The following is a 19896-nucleotide window of genomic DNA, read 5'->3' on the forward strand; positions in this document are numbered from 1 at the left end:
CAGATAATGACTTGAAAGATTTTTTCCATCATATGTATTGTTGAAACGAGGCTTAATTGAAACTAGATTTGACTTAGAAACCACTTTTGAGTTAGAGACACAAGAATCAGACAAGGTGTCGTCATCACACCTAATTTCTTCATCTACATCACTATCAAAAGACGCCCAAAATGAATTTGTACGTGTCATTAAGTTTGTCCAAGTCATGTCTGTTTGTATAAGTAATGATTTCCTCAATAACAAAATTGTTCAGAGGACTAGAGTTAGGAAAACAATATCCAGTAGACAAGTACCACCTGTGCAATGTGAAGGTTCCGAAGACAGATTCAGGTCCATGGATATTAGAGGCGGAAATTGCATGGAATCAGGACATGTAATAGTGCTTGGTTTGAACTCGGGAATTAATGATTGATTTATATATATATATATATATATATATATATATATATATATATATATATATATATATATATATATATATATATATATATATATATATATATATGAGGTCTCGTGAAGGGACGATAATGGTGAGACAAGGGTATCTGAATAATTGTGATTCGGAATATATCTCCCATGAACATTAAGTTTTGGAGTTCCTTCAGGGACGAGCAATAGGTTTCGGAAACTCGCTTCCAAGACCAGGTGCTTTGGACCAGGGATGATGGAAATTATGATTCATTCTTTCATTAGCTTCAAGAACATCAATTGAGTTATGCAAACTATCAATTTTAGGATTAAGACGCTTGTTATCATTAACCAATAAATTTCTTTCAGTAATCGAAATTTCACATTTGTCATTCAGAATAATAGATTCATCTTTGGCCATTAAAAGTTCTCCCTCGAATGATTCAATCTTAAGCTTGCGGTCTTCCAATCGTAATCTAAGACGGGTCAACTCGCTATCCAACTTCTCACTAACTTCAATGGCAGACTCATATGTTTTCTGGATATCTGTCATATCTGATTAAATTTAAGTTAGATGAGGTTCACAAGAAGACAAATTAAAATTATTATTAGTAATCAAGGATTTTACCTACTAGATGATGCTACGACCAAGTGGCTCGTTAGTTGCCACGTAGTAGTAGTTTGGCTCATCATTAGCTTCCGAACAAGAAGACCAGTAACCTTCATTACACTCAATTGACTGTTTAGCCATAAGAGACAGGTTTCTTCCAGATTTTCCTTCACCCTCATCACTAGATGACCAATACACATCAACATTTCTTGAAATTGTAGTAACAAAAGCCTTTTCACTTTTAGCAAGTTCTTGTGCTCGACGAGCATAGTAGGCAGAGTCTTTCACCTTTGGTCTTTGAGGAACAACAACCAAATAGTCCTTTGTATAATGGTTGTCGAGACCACATTTATGACAGACAATCTTGGTTTTGGCTAAGTTTGGAACTTACTGAGGTTCCAAGGAGCAACTAGTAATGTTGGGTTGATAAGCTGGTGGATTTTCAATTGTTTTGGAATAAGGTTGAGGATTGCTTTGGTGAGGGGCTTGAAATCTGTTTTGAGGAGGTTTTTTATTAGGATTCCAAGGTCTTATTTATTTCACGGATAGAAGTGAAAACACATGCTGGAAATAAAGTTCAGAATCAACGACTTTGGAATCAAAATTATCTTCACACGTATACTTCGGAACTAGAGGAACATGTGCAACAGTTGGAGTAGGTCATATAGGTTAAGCATGTGGAATAGGTGGGATAGTTCCAAAAGGATCCAAAATAAATGGGTTCGGAAATAGTGGATTTATCGAGTTAACTAAAGGGCGAGGACCTCCTAAGAGTTCTCTCAACGTTTGAGCAACGTTGGATTCATGACCTTGCAGTTCATCAAACAACTAATAGAGCTTCAGTTTCTTGAGAGATCCATCACTCTAAAGACAAGATTTAACATTACCCCATCTTTTTCCTAAATTGTTGATGAACTTGAGATTGTACTCGAGAGGAGTTCGAATTACTCCATGTGCAGTCATGTTATTCACCACGATCCTATACTTTTTTGATGTAGAGGCTACATATTCACCAGGAATGGTAGTGAAGGTGACAAATTTGTTTACCACAGACGTCAAACGCTTATCATTCATGTTCTCTGATCCTTCAAATAGATCTTGTAGTGTATCCCAAATCTCTTTTGCAGATTTGCGCAACTTAATGTGCTCAAACAGAGATGGAGGTACACCAAAAACCATTTCAGAGAAAGCGACTTGATCTGCATGAAGTTTCTCAATGTCGTTTGTAGTTAGTGGTGATGGTCGAGTTTCTACTTGAACCATGAGAGTGGAAACAACATCTCTAACCACTTGTCTTACAGGAACATGAGGACCTTCATTCATTGACCTCCAAATTTCTTCACCGTTTTCTTTGCCAAGCAAAAATCTCTCCATTCTAACTGCCCAGTGATCGTACTCTTCAACAACTAGCAACGGGGAACGCGATGGGCAACCCACACTATTTGCTATTTGCATTGAATACATTTATTGAGATTGATTTGAAACAACCATTGAAGTTAAGATATTAGAGTTGAAGTGGTACATAGAAGAACTTTTATCCTGAATACATGTAACGACCCAAATTTGACAAAGAAATTTTTCATTTTAATTAATCAATCATTTTTGCATAGATCATAAAGCCCCAATCTTAATTGTTTTTGAATCCACATTCACTACAATTTATTTAAAAGAAAACATCACAGTGTCCCCCGATTCATATCAGTGAAAGAGAGATAGAGTGCACGCCACGTCATCACGCCTTGCCCTTGCCCTTGGGCTCCGAAGTACCTGAAACAAATCCAAAAACGGTAAGCTGAAAAGCTTAGTGAGTTCCCCAGAGCATACCACACACAATCACATACACATAACCCGTTAGCAATTAAGCTACAAACACATCATATAAGCTATGCATACATAAAACCTGAGAGAATGCCATGGGCTACCCCACATGGTCTTACATCCAATGCCATGGGCTACCCCACATGGTCTTACACCCAATGCCTCCGGCTCCCCCCGGGGTCTTCCATGCAGAACACACAATCACATAGCATATCAAAACACATAATGACTAACACATATACCATAATCACATAATGAGCCGACCTTGGTGCCTTAGACCCATAGGTATGGTGAGAAAACTCACCTCTGTCCGCTGAAATACAAAAGCTGCTCTCCTAACAGTCTAAAACCTCCCGTGCTGAATAATAATAATAAATTAATGTCAAGACCTTACTTAGTCAAAAGAAACCCAAACTCCAACCCCTTCATGAGGCCCAATTATCCCTTCCTTGCTAATGGGCCCAAAGTCTAAGCTTAATATCATTAATGGGCCTCTTGGCCCATTAAAGCCCAATCAATATATCCAAGGCCCATAACAGATGAAATGGCCCACAATTTACAGAATGTAATCCAAGTCCAATAACCAAGTGAGGCCCAAAAGCCCAAAATCCCAAAACATGTCCAAGCCCGTCTGCGACGCGTACGCTCAGCGTAAAACCATGGTACGCGCAGCGTATTGGGGCTCGGGGACTTACGCGCGGCGTACGCAGATCTACGCCCGGCGTACTAACAGATTAAGCACTTTTTCCATTAAGTGCGTAATGCTCGATTCTTTTACGTCCAGAAGTCAGATCTAGGCCTATTAAGACGACCCAAGGCATAAAGTTGGGAACTTTATGCCTTTGCATGTCCCATATGATCCCAACACCCTCATAAAGACCATTTTGAAGCTCTTAACCCATGCATGAGGTCAAAAATCCCACCAAGACTCCATTTTTATGTTGGAAAAGGACTAAGGGACCTCAGATATGTCATCTCCTTCCTCTGGAGTTGCTTAACTCACAAGAAAAGGGTCCAATATCAACTAAAGGGACAAGACTAGAAACCCTAGCTAGATCTAGTGATTAAAATGAAATGGTACAAGCTTTAGACCTCCAGAAGCTACTCAAGGTCGACAATAATCAGATTCTTGAAGCCAAGTGACACTCCAAGCTTCCTTGGCAACTTCTTCTTCTTGGATGAACACTAAAAGAACCACCAATGCACTCTTAAAGCTCAAGCTACACTCACAAATGATATTAGGGTTTTCAGGGACGTTTGAAGGTGAAGGAGGCTGTTAAAGGTGAGGTTCAAAGGAGTTAAGGATGTTTATATAGGTCTCAAGTCCGATTTTTAGGGTTTGAACATGCTGGCACGTACGCCCAGCGTACGTGCTGCTCCTCTGTGTTCCTCCTCACCAAGTACGCTAAGCGTACTCTTAAGTACGCCCAACATACTTAAGGGTCTCTTATACCAATATCAAGATACTTCAAGGGCTATAAGGTCATACCTGCTTTTGGGTGTTACAATACAGAAATGATTGAGATACCAAGGTAATCTTCAATCAACTATAATATGTTCTTATGGATTCAAAGGACAACCACTTAGGCTCTAATACCAATTGGGAATACAAGGATTTTCACGGACAAGGTTTGAGAACTCAAACCTTGAATTAACTTAAGATCAATGATTGCTTGTAATGATGATCCAGTCAAGTCTAGTAAACCAATCTTTTCTCGGAATAGATATAATCAACAAAGTGCTCAATATGGAATACTAATAAGTATGAACAACGTAAAGTCATTCAAGAACAAGAACAATGTAAGAGAGAATAATTGACTGAATGATTCTTGATTAGAGTGAAAAAGGTGTACACTTCTCTGTCTTGATACAAAGGATGACAACTCCTTAAATAGTCAAGGAGTTACTAAAAGACAAATCAGATAAAGTGCACATAGACTGAGAGACAATTGATAATCAATAGACTGACACAACCATTGTTGTTGATATTGTCTCTTGTACTATACTAGAAAACAATAAGAACAATACAAAATAGTACTTGCAACAATTAATGCATTACAGACACAAAATGCTTCTAAACAAACATAGATCTCGGACAGGTTTTCATCTTTGAAAACATCTTCACTTCAAACTTAATCTTCATTTTGGAAGTCTTCATCTCAGATTGCATAAGGATCACTTTTTTAATGTTCCAACATCTGGAGTCTTAAAAATGGGCATATAATAGTTAGCAAGACTTCCTATCACCACCTTGAGCAAAGTCAATATTTCTCCAGTCAACAATATTTTTGGATTCCAAGTTAATAATTTTGAAAAAAAATTATCAACTACCGGGGATTTCAGGAGCCAGTTAAGTTCATATTGCTACCAACAGATACTCCAAAATAAACAAAAGAAATATGAATGGAATTATATCAAATAATTGTAGCATAGTGACTAACCATATCAAAATTGACACCCATCCATATTAACTTACTTTTAAACAAGTTAATTTTCAATCCTAAAGCCAATTGAAACACCTTAAGCATATAAACAATGCAACGATCATTTTCCAAATTCTAGGCACAAAACATAATAGCATCATCCACATAAAGAAGATGGGAAAGCTCTAAATCCCCCGAACCAACCCTCACTCCTCTAAAAATGTCAGCTCTACTAGCCTCCAGCAACCCAATTTGATATCTTTCCATAGCAAAAAAAATAAAATAAATAAATAAATAAAAACAAAAATTTCGATAAAGAATCACCTTGTCTAAGACCCTGCTCATTTAGGAACCCCTTAGTTGGAGCCCCATTAAGAAGAACAAAGGCTTTAACTAAAGAGAGAGCTCACATAATCCACTTGCGTTGTCTCAAATTGAAGCCCATTTTATCCATGGCCTCATAGAGATACTCCCATATCAAGGAGTCATACACTTTTCCGAAGTCCACCTTAAACACCATTATTTTCTTCCTTATAGCCGGACCATCAAGACCTTGTTACTCCTTTATGAAGGTAGGTTGCTCAGAACTAACAACCGAATTAATGACAATAGCAAGAATTAGCAAGAAGTTAGCCGATAATCTTATATTGACGCGATGAGGCTAATTGGGTGAAAATTAGAAGTGAATTTCGAATCATTCACTTTTGGAATCAAGGAAAAGAACGAAGGATTACACCCCTGAAGAATATGGGATACATCTTGAAAATACCAAACCAGATTAAACACATGTTGTCTAATAAGCTCCAAATATTGCTTCAGAAACCTGAAACTAAAACCAATGGGTCCGAGACCCTTTTCATTCTCATAGTCCCACGTCGCCTTTTTTATCTCATCACAAGAGAAAGAAGCATAAAAAAGTAATCTGCTCCTCTTAAAGCCTACTAAAAATATTCGAGGAAAGAGTAGGCCGAGAACCACCCACCCCTCACTTGAAGAACAAGAAGAGAAATGATTTTGAAACTCAAGTTTAACTTCAATCGATTTAGTCTTCCAAATACCATTAACCATCACACTACAAATAGCCATCTGTCCCCTACGTCAATTAACAACATAATGAAAATATTTACTATTTTCATTCCCTTAAATACTCCATTTAACTTTTGCTTTAATTTCAAAGCTTATTTAGTTTGATAAATCAACAAAATTTGAAATTGCCTTCAACTGCACAAGCTATTTTTAAATCCTTCTCTAATATCTAACCATTCTCTCCTACTTAAAATGTTTTAAATTGCACCAACTGAATGAAAAAAAAAGTCTGCCTATAATACCGTGTTGTTAAACACAGTCTTTTATTTGTATTATTTTTTTATCAAGTATATAGATATTATATAGAAATATTGATTTTTATATATTTGGTATTTTTGAAAAGAGAATTAAAAACCCAAGAAATATAAAATATAAAATACAATTAAGAGAGGTAAAATGAAAATGTTATTTTAAGGAAGATCTAAGGTTGGTGGGTATGGTGTCACACTTATCACAGTCCACGTAGGTGCCACATCATTTTTGCCACACTTTCGCCAAAACTTGTTATTTGCTAGGCGCTGGTTGCCACACTTGTCATGCTAAATATATATTTTCTTTAATTAATTTAGAAAATAAATATTGCAAACATATTATTTTTTTTAAAAACTTAAATTCCATTAAAAAAACATAGAGATTAAAAAAAATACATCACATTAGAAATTCAGAAAAGAACATAAAAATTCAAAAAAAACATAGAAATTAAAAATATCACAAGAACACTACAAATTCAGAAACATTACACTAGAAATTCAAACACACAACCCATTAAAAATTAGAAGACAAAGACTTCAAATTTGATATCATTTGAGGCTCTGCCTCGCAATTTGCCAAAACTCAACAATCGTGAAATCTTTGTCAGTTTCAACACGGTAAGCCTTAAGAACATTCTGTAGCAAAGCATTTTCGTTATCACCATTTTCAGCATCACGCATCACCCTACGAAACATAATGGTAAACCGAGTTGTAAGTGCGTGTGCGTTTCTCCATTTGACGTAGAGTAGATCTTTTCTTCGTGGTTGAAGAGTTTGGCAGTTGTATATGTCGGCGACTCTACTTGAAAAAGTAGTCGAAGGGTGGTCATTGTGGTGTGGGTCTTCTGCTACATCAATCCATGAACGAGCGAGTAAGATCTCTTCTTCAGTCGACCAAACAATAGTCATTTTTTGTGATGAGGTGTAGAAAGGAATACAGTTTAGCTTCTTTAATCGTGCACTCCTCACGATGTTCTTCTTCCTGATTTGTTCGATCTTTCTCTATTTAAAAGTATCTTACAACAACAATACTAACGTCATTGGACGGATGGGTTTTAAATTAGAAAGCTTGTGATTTAATAATAGAAACCAACATCTTGGGAATAAGCAAGAATAAATACCACACATAAAGACACAATTGAAATTAACCCCGATTCAGTTAATGTGGCATACGTCGACCTACTTTGTCTACAAAGTGGTGTCTAGAGTTAATATAGGCATGATTCAAGAATAAAAAAGCCCCCCTTGAATATAAATTTATATAGAGAACTCCAAAAATATATTTGAGAGCATGCAAAGCAACTCACATGAACTCTTGTTTGTAACATGTTTTGTATAAAAAATTTATAGTACAACAAAAAACTTATTGAAATGTAATATAATAAGATTCGAACCTAGATAGTTTTCCTAATTAAGGTCAGCTCTATTCCTATACTGAACAAAACTTGATGGTTTTTAATTAATACTTTTAAACATTTTTTAAATAAAACATTTTTACCAGGAAATGAGATGAAAATTGGGCCCCTAGTTTTTATGGGGCCTTATATGGCCGACCAGAAGACCCTTTGGGCCGATGTTGAGTCCATAGGGAAGGAAAGAGTATTCTTATACACAAACTTGAAAACGATTGTATAACTGAAACCCTAGCTATCATTCTTATAATATAGGAAAAAGACAAAAGGTAACCCTAACTAAAGCAGGATCGGACCTAACTACGTACACTAATCAACACATAACTATACCTACCCCAAACACTTAGATATTGGGTTTTGGATTTCTTAACATTGCTCAGGCAGGCTGACATCTATCTGGGTCATCAGTACTCAGGTCACATTTAACACGATAGAAGGTGTCTTTTGGAGGTGGCAAGGAAGGAAGTTATCCACCCTTATATTGGGTTTTGGATTTCTTAACATTGCTCAGGCAGGCTGACATCTATCTGGGTCATCAGTACTCAGGTCACATTTAACACGATAGAAGGTGTCTTTTGGAGGTGGCAAGGAAGGAAGTTATCCACCCTTGTAATCTATAAGAGCTCTTTTCTTTAATTTGAAGGATTATTCTGTGAAAGTAAAGGAGAGAGGAAACACGATGAGCTTTGAAGAAGAAGAAAAAGTGGATGGTGGGAGTAAGAAGGGGAGACGTTATTCGCATAAAATTGGGGTTTTTTTGCTTCACTATTGTAAAGATGGAAGCAATCATGTAAAAAGATAAAGAGAAAGAGAAAGAGAAGATACTCTAACAAATAGCTTCAAAAACAAAATATGAATTGTTATTGTAAAACTTACATCAAAGCTCCCTAGGTTGAATTTCATACTAGGTTTTCATCTTTTCAGTTATCTAATAGAGATAAAAACCAAGAAAATGGGAGACATGAAAATGGTAAGTCGTGGTTGTATAAGGGCATGATGGATGAAGGCGATGATGATAAGTGATATCGGAGACGAATGAGGACAACAATTTAGGCATAATTGTAAGATTTTGTTTTGTGGAAGGAGGTCGTGCTGATAACATAGACCGATAGTGAGGGTATTTTGAAGCGTTAGTAAAAATTAATACGAGAAAGAATATTGGATATGGTCGCTCCATTCTTGGGTACAGAGAGATGGAAGAGGTGATGGTGTATTGGGATAGCTAGAGTAAGGTGAAGAAACATACATATATCTAAAGTGATGGAGGAAAGTGTGTGGTCGACAATAATGGTGATGAAAAAAATTGAATCACAAATCCTAGAGACTATATACGACAGGGAAATAGAGTTTCTGCTTGGACCCACAAGACGTATACACCATCTTGGTGGTTATATGGTGGGACGTTGTGTGGTCTCCCATGAAAATTGAAACAATGAGCAATGCAAGATAAAGAGGGGTTGTTTGGCTTTTCGACTGCTCAACGGCTAAGAACAAAAAAAAAAATTAAAATCATTATAAAATTTACCTATAAATACATATAATTTCACCTATATTTATACACACCATTATTTTCCTTATTTATTACACACACTAAATTACCTTCCAATTAGTGTTTTCTATACGCTCCCCCAATGGAACAAAATCCAAATACTCCACCACGGAAAAGACGAATCGACAAAAAATGTAAGGAGATGTGATTGTTTTTTCCAGATTTATGTTAATTTTATGTAGTTTTTCTTTTATAAAAATTAATGTAACCTATTTTTTTTATTAAATTTAGTATTTTTTATAAGCTTCATTTATTGTTTAATTTATTTGATAACTAAAACTTAAAATTTTTTGTTTTTGATGATGTGAATTGGTGAATACCCTTGTGTGGATGTGGTGATAAGGTGAAATCACTTTTATATGGTGGCATGGAGTACTCTTGATACCCTAATTTGGAAGTCCCAGTTAATGATACTTAATTCTAATAAAAAAACCTACCTACTGTTTTCGAGTAAATTTTTTCCATTGTAGTTATTTCTTATATATCCTACTAGAATACATTGGCTACAAAACTCTTTTAACTTGGGCACAATTTTGCAGGGAAACGAATTGAAACACCTAGAGATCCCACTTAAAGATATTAAATTGGCTACTAAGAAGTTCACTCAGACAGTCATTGGCGAAGGCACATATGGTGATGTATACAGAGCAGAACTCGATCATTTTGATAGAAAAGTATTCTTGTCATTAGAGAAGAAGAAGAAAGGTGGAGTACCTCCAAAGAAACGCAGCACTGTAGCTATAAAACGTATAAAAATTAGAAAAGATAAGCAAGGAGAAGAAGGGTTCCATGCAGAGATTAAAATGCTTACTTGTTGTCATCATCAGAACATAGTCTCTCTTCTTGGCTTTTGTAAGGACCGTCATATTATACTCGTGTATGAGTACGTTTCCAGAGGAAGCCTTGATAGGTATTTGGGAAGCACCGATAACTTTCTTAATCTTAATTGGGTGCAACGTGTAAAGATGTGCATTGATATTGCACACGGACTGAAATATCTTCACATCAAGGCAGGGAAAAAAGCAAGGATAATACACCGTGACATAAAAAGCGGTAACATTTTGTTAAATGAGAATTGGGAGGCAAAGATTGCTGATTTTGGGCTCTCCAAATTTGGCCCCGAGAATACAAAAGAGAATAGTCTCCATACAATCCATATTGCTGGTACAGAAGTGTATTTGGATCCAGAATATGAGAAAGAGGGTAAGCTAACAACTGCAACAGATATTTATTCATTCGGAGTTGTTTTATTTGAGATCTTGTCTGGCACACTTGCCTATGATCCAGTTTACACCAAGGAGCATCCTAGAGGGATTGCACACGTGGCACATCGACGCTTAAAAGAAGGAACAATGAGTGATATGGTAGATCATAGATTATGGGAAACTACCCATGAAAATAGCTCCACTATATCTACACGACCCAAACAATGTTCCTTACATGCATTTTTTAAAGTTGCATATCGGTGCCTGGAAGATACACAAGCTAAACGTCCAACAGCGAAACACATCATCAAGAAACTTGAAGACGTATTATGCTTGCAAGTAAGTAAATATCTACAAAAATAACTTAATGTTGCTTCGTTTTTATTTTAAGGTAACTGTGGTATTTATGATGTTAATTTGAAATACACAACCGATAGACTTGAACTTTATACAGATTTGTATTACTAATATATTTAAATATTAATTTTATTGATTTATCAAACTATAGAAAAGTTATAATGAAATACATCTAATAGTTTTAGACATTTTGGATAATATCCATCACATGCCCTTAACGCCTAATTCTTGAGTTTTAGCAAAAATAAATAAATAAATAAATAAATAAATAAAGGGGAAAGAATGTAAGGAGAGATAAGAAGATAAAGGAAAGCAAAAAGAAATTTGTATTTTGTGTTATCGGATTGAAAAGAAATGAAAAGAAAATTAAACATTTTGTTACGTTCTCTTCAAAAACTTCCAAATATTTGGAAAGAAAGTTAGGGGGGAAAGTGAACTTTCCACTTCTTTCCTTTATTGAAACTCAAAAACATCAATTTGTTTTACTTTTTTCTAGGGCGTAAAAGATTAAGAAACTTTTGTACTTCTACATATATCGTAAAGTTTCAAACATAGACATCATGTAATTTTATATTTTTACAAGCTTTCAGGTATTTTTCCAAAAGCTTCTATACAAATAAAAGCTATAACTTTCAACTTCCAAGTTCCAACAATATTGTGTTATATAGCTTTTATTTGTGAGTGGGTTTACGAAAAGCAAAGTTGCTATGGTGTTTTCTTATTAATGACTGGGTTTAAGAAAAGCAAAGGTGTAGTCATTAATTAAGAAATCTCATATTTGATAAGTGGGTGAAAGGGATCGAAAGATATTCGATCTGTTTTTTAAATGAGTAAAAAAAATGAAATATTAGTCCCTCCGCTCCCACAATATTGCTCCTTGTAAGAAACTATCCTAGTTTGTTTAGTTTATAAAAGCCAAAACGTGAGGTAAGCCATATTCTAGTATTACTCAAGGACTTTATGTTTCAAACCATTAACCAACTGGGCTTGCTATCATCCTCTCGCCCAATTATAAAGTTTAACCGGTTAAATTTCACTGGCTATGTATAACCGGTTTTTAAGAGCTACCTAACCAGTGACTGGTTCCTAGTTAAGCGGTTGAATTTGTTGGCCGGTAGAACCTAAAATCGTGAATTAGGTCGACATGGATTATTTTGAAAAAAGTATAACGTTCAAGTGATAAAAATTACTTAAAATTTAAGTGTGTTTATACATTCACTTTCAACTTTAACAAGGTGTTTGCTACAATTAATGTTGTAATGTCCCTAATCTTTTTTGGAATACATTTTCAACTCTTTGGTAACATTCGAATGAAAATATTCAGTTGTTACATCTGAATCAGTAACCATCCTGTGCGTTTGGTACAACTTCTGAATTAATCATGGCCTTGGAACTGATGCTTAAACAATCTTACCTCTTTTAAGCTTTAATCTTTAAGAGTAAGAGGTAGGAACCATTTAATTAATTAGTTCACCATTATTTACCAATTAAAGCCCTTACTTTCATTTTCTAATTTGGAAGTCCCATATTAAGACGGTTAACTCAATCGAAAAAAAATTAATGATGTTTCTTTTATGTCTTGTATATTTTGGATATTTATCTTCTACATGAACACAAAAATTACAAATGACTTGATAACTTGAACTTGTTTACCTTCTTTGTCATCCTTACTAACATATATATGTTGTAACTCTCTTATTAATATAAGTGCATTATTGTTGCAGGAGACAAATTTGAAACGCTTGCCGATCTCATTCATTGATATACAGTCGGCCACCCAGGATTTTGCTATAACACACCTCACTGGGTCAGACGCATTTGGTAAGGTGTACACAGCAGCACTTGACCATTTTGATAGCAATTATTTTTTTTCATTACAAGAAAAGACTAGAGATGAAAGCCCCAGGAAAAGTTGCAGCACTGTAGTTATAAGACGCATATTGGTTAGAAAGGACAAACAACAAGGGTTCCTTGCAGACATTCGAATGCTTACTACTTATAAGCATCCCAACATTGTCTCTCTTCTTGGCTTTTGTGAGGAAGGTACTAATATAGTACTTGTTTATGAGCATGCTTCTAAAGGAAGCCTCCGTGATTATTTGGGAAACATTGGTTACTTGGGTAATCTTACTTGGGTGCAACGTTTGAAGATCTGCATTGATATTGCTCGTGGGTTGATATACCTTCACAGACCGGTGGAGAACAAACCAAGTATAATACACGGTCACATAACAAGCGGTAGCATTTTTTTTACTGAGAATTGGCAGGCGAAAATTGCTGATTTGGGGCTCTCCAAGTTCTGCCACAAGAATCAAAAACCAAGCACTATGGATAAGAAAGGTATTGTACACACACAGGTGTACATGGATCCAGAATATCACCCGTCGAATAAACAATCAGATATTTATTCTTTTGGGGTCATTTTATTTGAAATCCTGTCCGGGAGGCTTGCCTATGATTCAATTTACACCAAGAAAAATACAAAAGGGATTGCAACAGTTGCACAACAACGATTCCATAATGAAACAATAGAGGAAATGGTAGATCCTTGGTTAATGGAAGAAACTGATGAAAACATTTCCACTCTAAATAAAAGACCCTATCTAGATTCCTTGGATGTATTTTCAGAAATTGCATATAAATGTGTGGCAGAAACTCAAGCCCGACGTCCATCAGCAGAAGAAATTGTCAAGAAACTTGAGGAAGCATTGTCTTTGCAAGTAAGTATATATTAAAACTATATATAATCAATGTTTATTATTATTATTATTATTATTATTATTATTATTATTATTATTTTGAAACGGCAAACTATCCTACTCGTAATCTAATCCTAAACACCACCTATGTCTCCTAGTGAGACTTGAACCCATGACCTCTCATTTGACCGAATATTTGATGATTTACAGGAAAACCCCTCAGACTACAAAAAATTCCTACTTAAGGACATAGAATTGGCCACACATAACTTCAGTGACAACAATCTCATTGGAAGAGGAAGATTTGGGAACCTCTACAAAGGAGAAGTTACACATGCTAATGGACGTAATACTATTGCTGCAAAGCATTTGGATATGAAGCATGGTCATGGAGAACCACAATTTTCTAACGAGCTTAAAGTTCTTATGAACAATAAACACGAGAACATCATTGGTCTTGTAGGCTATTGCAAGAAAATGAATGAAAAAATCCTTGTTTATGAGTATGCGTCCAGACAAAGTCTTGACAAGCATCTGAGTGACAGTGGTCTTACGTGGATGAAACGGCTGGAAATATGCATTGATATTTCAAGTGGGTTGGATTTTCTTCATGGGGGCGAAGCAACACATAAGTTGGTGATACATAGAGATATCAATAGCTCCAACGTTCTGCTAACTGATGATTGGAAAGCAAAGATCAGTGATTTTAGGATTTCCTTAATTATCCCAATAAATGAGGATATAGACTCTGTCATTGATAAGGCTTGTGGCACGCACGGCTATGTTGACCCACTATACGAGGTATCACATTGCTTAACTAAAGAATCTGATGTATATTCACTTGGCATTGTTTTGTTTGAGATATTGTGTGGGAGATTGGGGTATGATGCTCGTAAGGACTCCTATCTATCTCAATTGGTTGAGGACAACCATAATGAGGGAAAACTTGATGAGTTAGTTTTTGAAGGCATAAAGGACGAAATTGCTCCAAAGTCATTGAATGCATTTCAAAGCATAGCCCTTAAATGCTTACATCGCAAGAGAGAAGAACGACCCACAACATATGAAGTGCTACAACAACTTAAGAAAGCATTGGAATTCCAAGTAAGATTTTAATGTAATTTCCTAGAATAATAATGTTCATCGAAAATATGCGATATTATGGAAGGTAAAACTAAATGAAAAGTTTAATTGTACAATCTTGGTCAAGTATTAAACTACTGCTTCCCCTTAATAGTAAACAAAGAGAAAATATTTTTAATAAATAAGGATGATAATATTTTAAATTTGCTTTTGAAATTAGTAAGGAATAAACAGAATTTATCTAAATCAAACAGTTGCGTTCAGAAAGTGCAGATAAGCGTGTGGTACAGAGTTTTTTATTTTTTAACGGATATACATACAGGAGGATTATGAAATATGGAAGCCCAGATTGCCCAAGAACTATAAAAAAATATTCCAGATGTCAAACTCTCCAGATATCTCTACTGAGAGAGAAAAGGACCTCTATAACATGCTGTGCAACGGAATCCTTCTTGAAGAAGACAAAGTGGTAATTTGTTCTCATATTTAAGTACTTCTATATGTTATCTACATTAATTCATTTTCACCTTTTTCTATTTTAAATTTAGGTAAATTATAAATTTAGTCTCTATGAGTTTTAGTGGTGGTTCATTTTGTCTTTTGGATATGATTTCCACCCTTCAGGCAGCCATCCCAAATACTCCATGGACCTCAAAATAAATACTTTAAATTTAATCATTTTTAATTTGTAAAATAGAATATTAAATATAGAGTAACCCTAAACTTGGGATTATTAGTGTCATATGTAATGATTAATGGGGATTTAAAAGCAGGATTTGGGGACAAACAAGGTAATTTAACTAGGATTATACTGGTGGGAGGAAAAAAAAGGGTATTTTTAGGGGGCGGGTCCAAATTTGTAATTTATAAAAACGGTAGTGTTTTCAATTTGTTGGTTTGTTTAATTTCACTCAGCCTTTTCACTTGAACATATCTGGAATTACCAAAATGTCCTCTAACTTTAGAACTCAACTACCCTTGCTCATGATTGTTCAGTGCTGCTTGCATAACTAAATAATGAATCTTTTCTTACAAAGTATCTTGGATATAATCAATTATTGTGAGGGATAGTGCAAATCATACATACATTTACATGTAACAGAATTTGGGCTTATTTGTTTTGTTTTGTATAACAGTTGTTTGCACTAGACTGCAATGGAGAAAGAAATGAAATGATATCAGCAAAAACATTTTCATACATTAACCATTGTCGATATAGATGGCGATCAGTTCCAGAATCAAGGTTCTACGCTCTTTCTCTATGCATGTTTGTTCATACATGCATATAAACATGGATCATCTTAAATGAACCCTCACCTGTAGTCTAGACCTAGTGGTGGACAACACCCCCCCCCCCCCCCAACCCCACACACATGCTCTATTATTGGAGGTTTTTTAGCAGCACACAGTTTTATTAGATGTGTTTTAATTAAATGGTGCTTCTAAATAAACTCCCACCCACACTCTCATGATATGGGAACCAAACACATAAAAACACTATTTACAGAGTTTTTTGAGCAGCATACTTTATTAACAATATTAGTTCATAGCCTATTTGTAACTTCATCATTAAAGAAATAGAAGAAATATATGATACATCATCGGCACAGTATAGTTTAATGGAGTGGTTGAATACGATGAAATGATTAATTAACATTTAATTGGTTAAACTCCATCATAGTGGGATGCTATGTTGGCGTTAATGATCATTAAAATTTTCAATTGAAAAAAATATATTTTCTTTAATTTAAAAAAAAAGTATTCAATCAAACTTTTATAAAGTTAAGTGCATTGTATGAAAAAGAAAATAGTATAGTTGTCTAAGAATATGATGATGATGTGTGAATTCATTAGACTCCACATAGTTCAACAAATCATAGATATCGTTACATAAACACCATATATTTGAACATGTAGCCCCATTTTTGCAAAAAGATATTAAATTTAAAGTAGAACCAGTACACAGGGGAATGGGGTCATGGCTAATATTTTAAAACATGTGCAGGTTTAGAGTGGTAGCACAGATGTTGGATATTATGAATCTAAATGTCAAAATCAAGACAAAAGCTCCCCATCGTTTATCTCCCCATGTCGTTTATGGGGTTTATTTAGTCTTCAAATTTTGTGATCCAAGAACAGTTTCAACTAAACCTGTTTATGTGAACCTAAAGTACAAAAATGGGAGCGAAAAGGCTGAAACCTCACATGCATATTTTGCAACATGGAGAGACAACGAGTGGATGATGATTGAGTTATGCCGATTCTTGAATAACAAGGGACATATCGTTTTTAAGTTTTTACTGGAGAGCTTCTCACGATATTACTGTGGAGATAGTAACATATATGTTCAAGGCATTGAATTTCGAGCCATTGGCAATGTAAGTTTGAAAATACTCTCTGGTTCCTAATCTAGATTCTTTATTTATGTTTTTGAAGCAGACAAAGACGTATGGAGATTCTAGTTTACATGTTATTAATTGCCTTGCAATTTTTATGCAGGCGGAACATGAAAATTTGGAGGGACTAATGGATGTTCAAGAAGTCTTAACATCAAACTCATATGTGGATTGGGTCCGAACTCTCCTACCAATTGGCCTGACAACTCGCTTGCGAAGTATCTATAGCCTGCCAACTCGCCTGCCAAGTATTTATAGCCTGCGAACTAGTCTATCAAGTGTCCGTAGCCTGGGAACTAGACAGGCAACTTCGATTACTAATTTTTTTTCCAGAAACGATGATGGTGGTGAAAAGGTCCTTTTTTTAATAACAAAAGTTATCTGTAGGATGAAAATTTTCCTTTTGCTTTTGTGATAAATTTTGTGAAAACCTTTGACCTACAGATATCGATCAATGTGAATGGAAAGAAACATCATCTGGTTTCAGCAAAGGCGGCTCTACACAACTATTCGGAAGTGGAATGTTTTAAAACACAACAAACAGATCAATACAGGTTTTCTTTTTGAGCTGGCTAACTTAATTAAGTCTCCTCATTCTGGCCAAGAAACTTTTCCTTTTTACATTTCCCATTAATATATGCGTACAAGTGCATCTCCAACATTACTTTATTTTTGTCATTACACTCTATTTATAGAATGTAAAATAGAGTTAAGCTCAAACTCAACTCTATTTTACACTCTAAAAAAGAGCGTAAAAATAAAGTATAGTTGGAGATGCTCTAATAGAAATTAATGTGTTTAGCTATGGCTACCCAAATATTTGTTCAATATCTCATGATACACCAACTTTTGATAGTTTCAAATGCTATTATTGTGTATTTGAATAAGATACCAATGATGTATCACTAGAAGATCGACAACAGTTTTGTTTTTTTAAGTGGTTTTCCATGTCAAGGGAAGCATGCAATCACATGATATAATATATGTATATGCAGATTTCCAGAGGTGATTGAGCTTCTACCACAACAAGTATTTGGTATCAAATGCACGATTATAAGTCGCATGTTATCATGGGATACAAACTATGTGTGCTACCTTGTGTTCAAGCTTTCGGACACATGTCGTGGGCTGCATTGTCCAGTGAAAGTAAGAGATCTACCCCATTTCGAAAACAAAGATGATGAAATTATTTATTTTAGATCACCAAGCCCAAGGAATTTACATGATAGTAATGAAGCTCCAATACCAAGGGCAGATGGATGGATGGAAGTTAGGATCTGGAAATTCAACTTAAATGAAGTACTCACAAACTATTATTTAAGTATAGATTTGAAGTTAATTAGTTATGAAGGAACTGTTTCCGGTCTTATTGTAGGTGGCCTTGAGTTCCGACCGATATCATAAGAAAATTTCGGTCACATACTATGTTCAGAACTAATATTAATTTTCATGAATTACTTGTGTGTTTGAAATCCTATACCCATAAGTTCATGGGTCTATTTCATGCCGTCAATGCTCCTAAATGCAATAAAAAAATGAGAATTTTGTATATGCCATTTTTATACATCAAAATATCATATTTGTCTAATCTAATTTTTAAATATCATATTTACCCTTAATAAACTTTCACAATACCATACTTTCCCAAATCCTTATTTTTAACATCTATAATCATTTTAAATCTTTATTTTTATCAGTTAACTATTATACCCTTCTAACAAATCTAAGTTTAAACTATAATTGTTCAAGCGATCCGCATAGGAAGGAGGCCTACGTACCTCTGCTAGTGAATGATTGAAATCTAGAGGGATCCAAGGAACGGGACCTCTTCAGGACACGACCAGAACTAGTTCCTTCACCACCGGTCATCGCCACATCAAAAGCAACATAAGTTCTTGCCCCTCTCCTTTTTCGGGTAGTTAACGGTGTATGGTCAGTAGCAACATCAGGCTTATCAATTTCAATATTTGTTCACAATACACCACCAGTTGAGAAACCACCCCTGTCGTCTACATCGGAATCATAGGAGTGATGCACAAGAATGTAAGATTGAGACTCGTCATTGTCGTCACCGCCACCGTTGCCGTCGTCGTTATATCCCTCTTCTACTTCACCATTATCAATACTGCCATCCATAATTTGTAACTCGAATTCATCAGAACTAATATCCCTGGCGGATATCTTTCCCTCAACAAAACTCAAGCAAAACGGAGATCGAGCATCATTTGTACAAAGCAATTAGAGGTCAAGAAATTCTTAAAAACAACCTCTCCAAAAAAAACCCTGGGACCATGCCAAGCAGAGAGAATGAGAAAATATACCTGTAACATCCGGATTTTCAGGGATATTATTGTGTATGTTAATCTTGAGATTGAAGGAGAGACTCGACGAGTTGAGGGTCAAACTCGCCGAGTCGAGTCAAGTTGCTCGCGTGGATTTAATGAATGGACTCGACGAGTCAGAGGAGGGACTCGCCGAGTAGGTGCTGGACAGAGAAACCCTAATTTCTCGGGTTTGGGACCTATTTAAAGGCACTTATAGCCTCATTTACGGCTACCTTCCCCTGAGAGCAAACCCTAATTGCTATTGGAGCTAGAGA

The 19896-nt window shown here is 35.4% G+C and overlaps 1 protein-coding gene across 1 annotated transcript in view; it reads left to right on the forward strand.

Moving 5' to 3' along the window:
- The window catches only part of LOC145148851 (uncharacterized), a 33461-nt gene extending 14654 nt beyond the window's left edge, over positions 1–18807 (forward strand). The window contains exons 3-11 of the mRNA XM_079075174.1: positions 10097–11101; positions 12844–13839; positions 14029–14922; positions 15224–15370; positions 16038–16144; positions 16907–17279; positions 17401–17652; positions 17742–17851; positions 18293–18807. Coding sequence (XP_078931300.1) covers positions 10097–11101; positions 12844–13839; positions 14029–14922; positions 15224–15370; positions 16038–16144; positions 16907–17279; positions 17401–17652; positions 17742–17851; positions 18293–18701 — 4293 coding nt within the window. The 3' untranslated portion in view covers positions 18702–18807. The remainder of the gene's footprint in view (positions 1–10096; positions 11102–12843; positions 13840–14028; positions 14923–15223; positions 15371–16037; positions 16145–16906; positions 17280–17400; positions 17653–17741; positions 17852–18292) is intronic.
- Positions 18808–19896: the final 1089 nt, after the last annotated feature.

The sequence above is a fragment of the Lactuca virosa genome, chromosome 1, assembly GCF_052849685.1.
Source record: "Lactuca virosa cultivar CGN04683 chromosome 1, Lactuca_virosa_CGN04683_v6, whole genome shotgun sequence".
Lineage (NCBI taxonomy): Eukaryota > Viridiplantae > Streptophyta > Magnoliopsida > Asterales > Asteraceae > Lactuca > Lactuca virosa.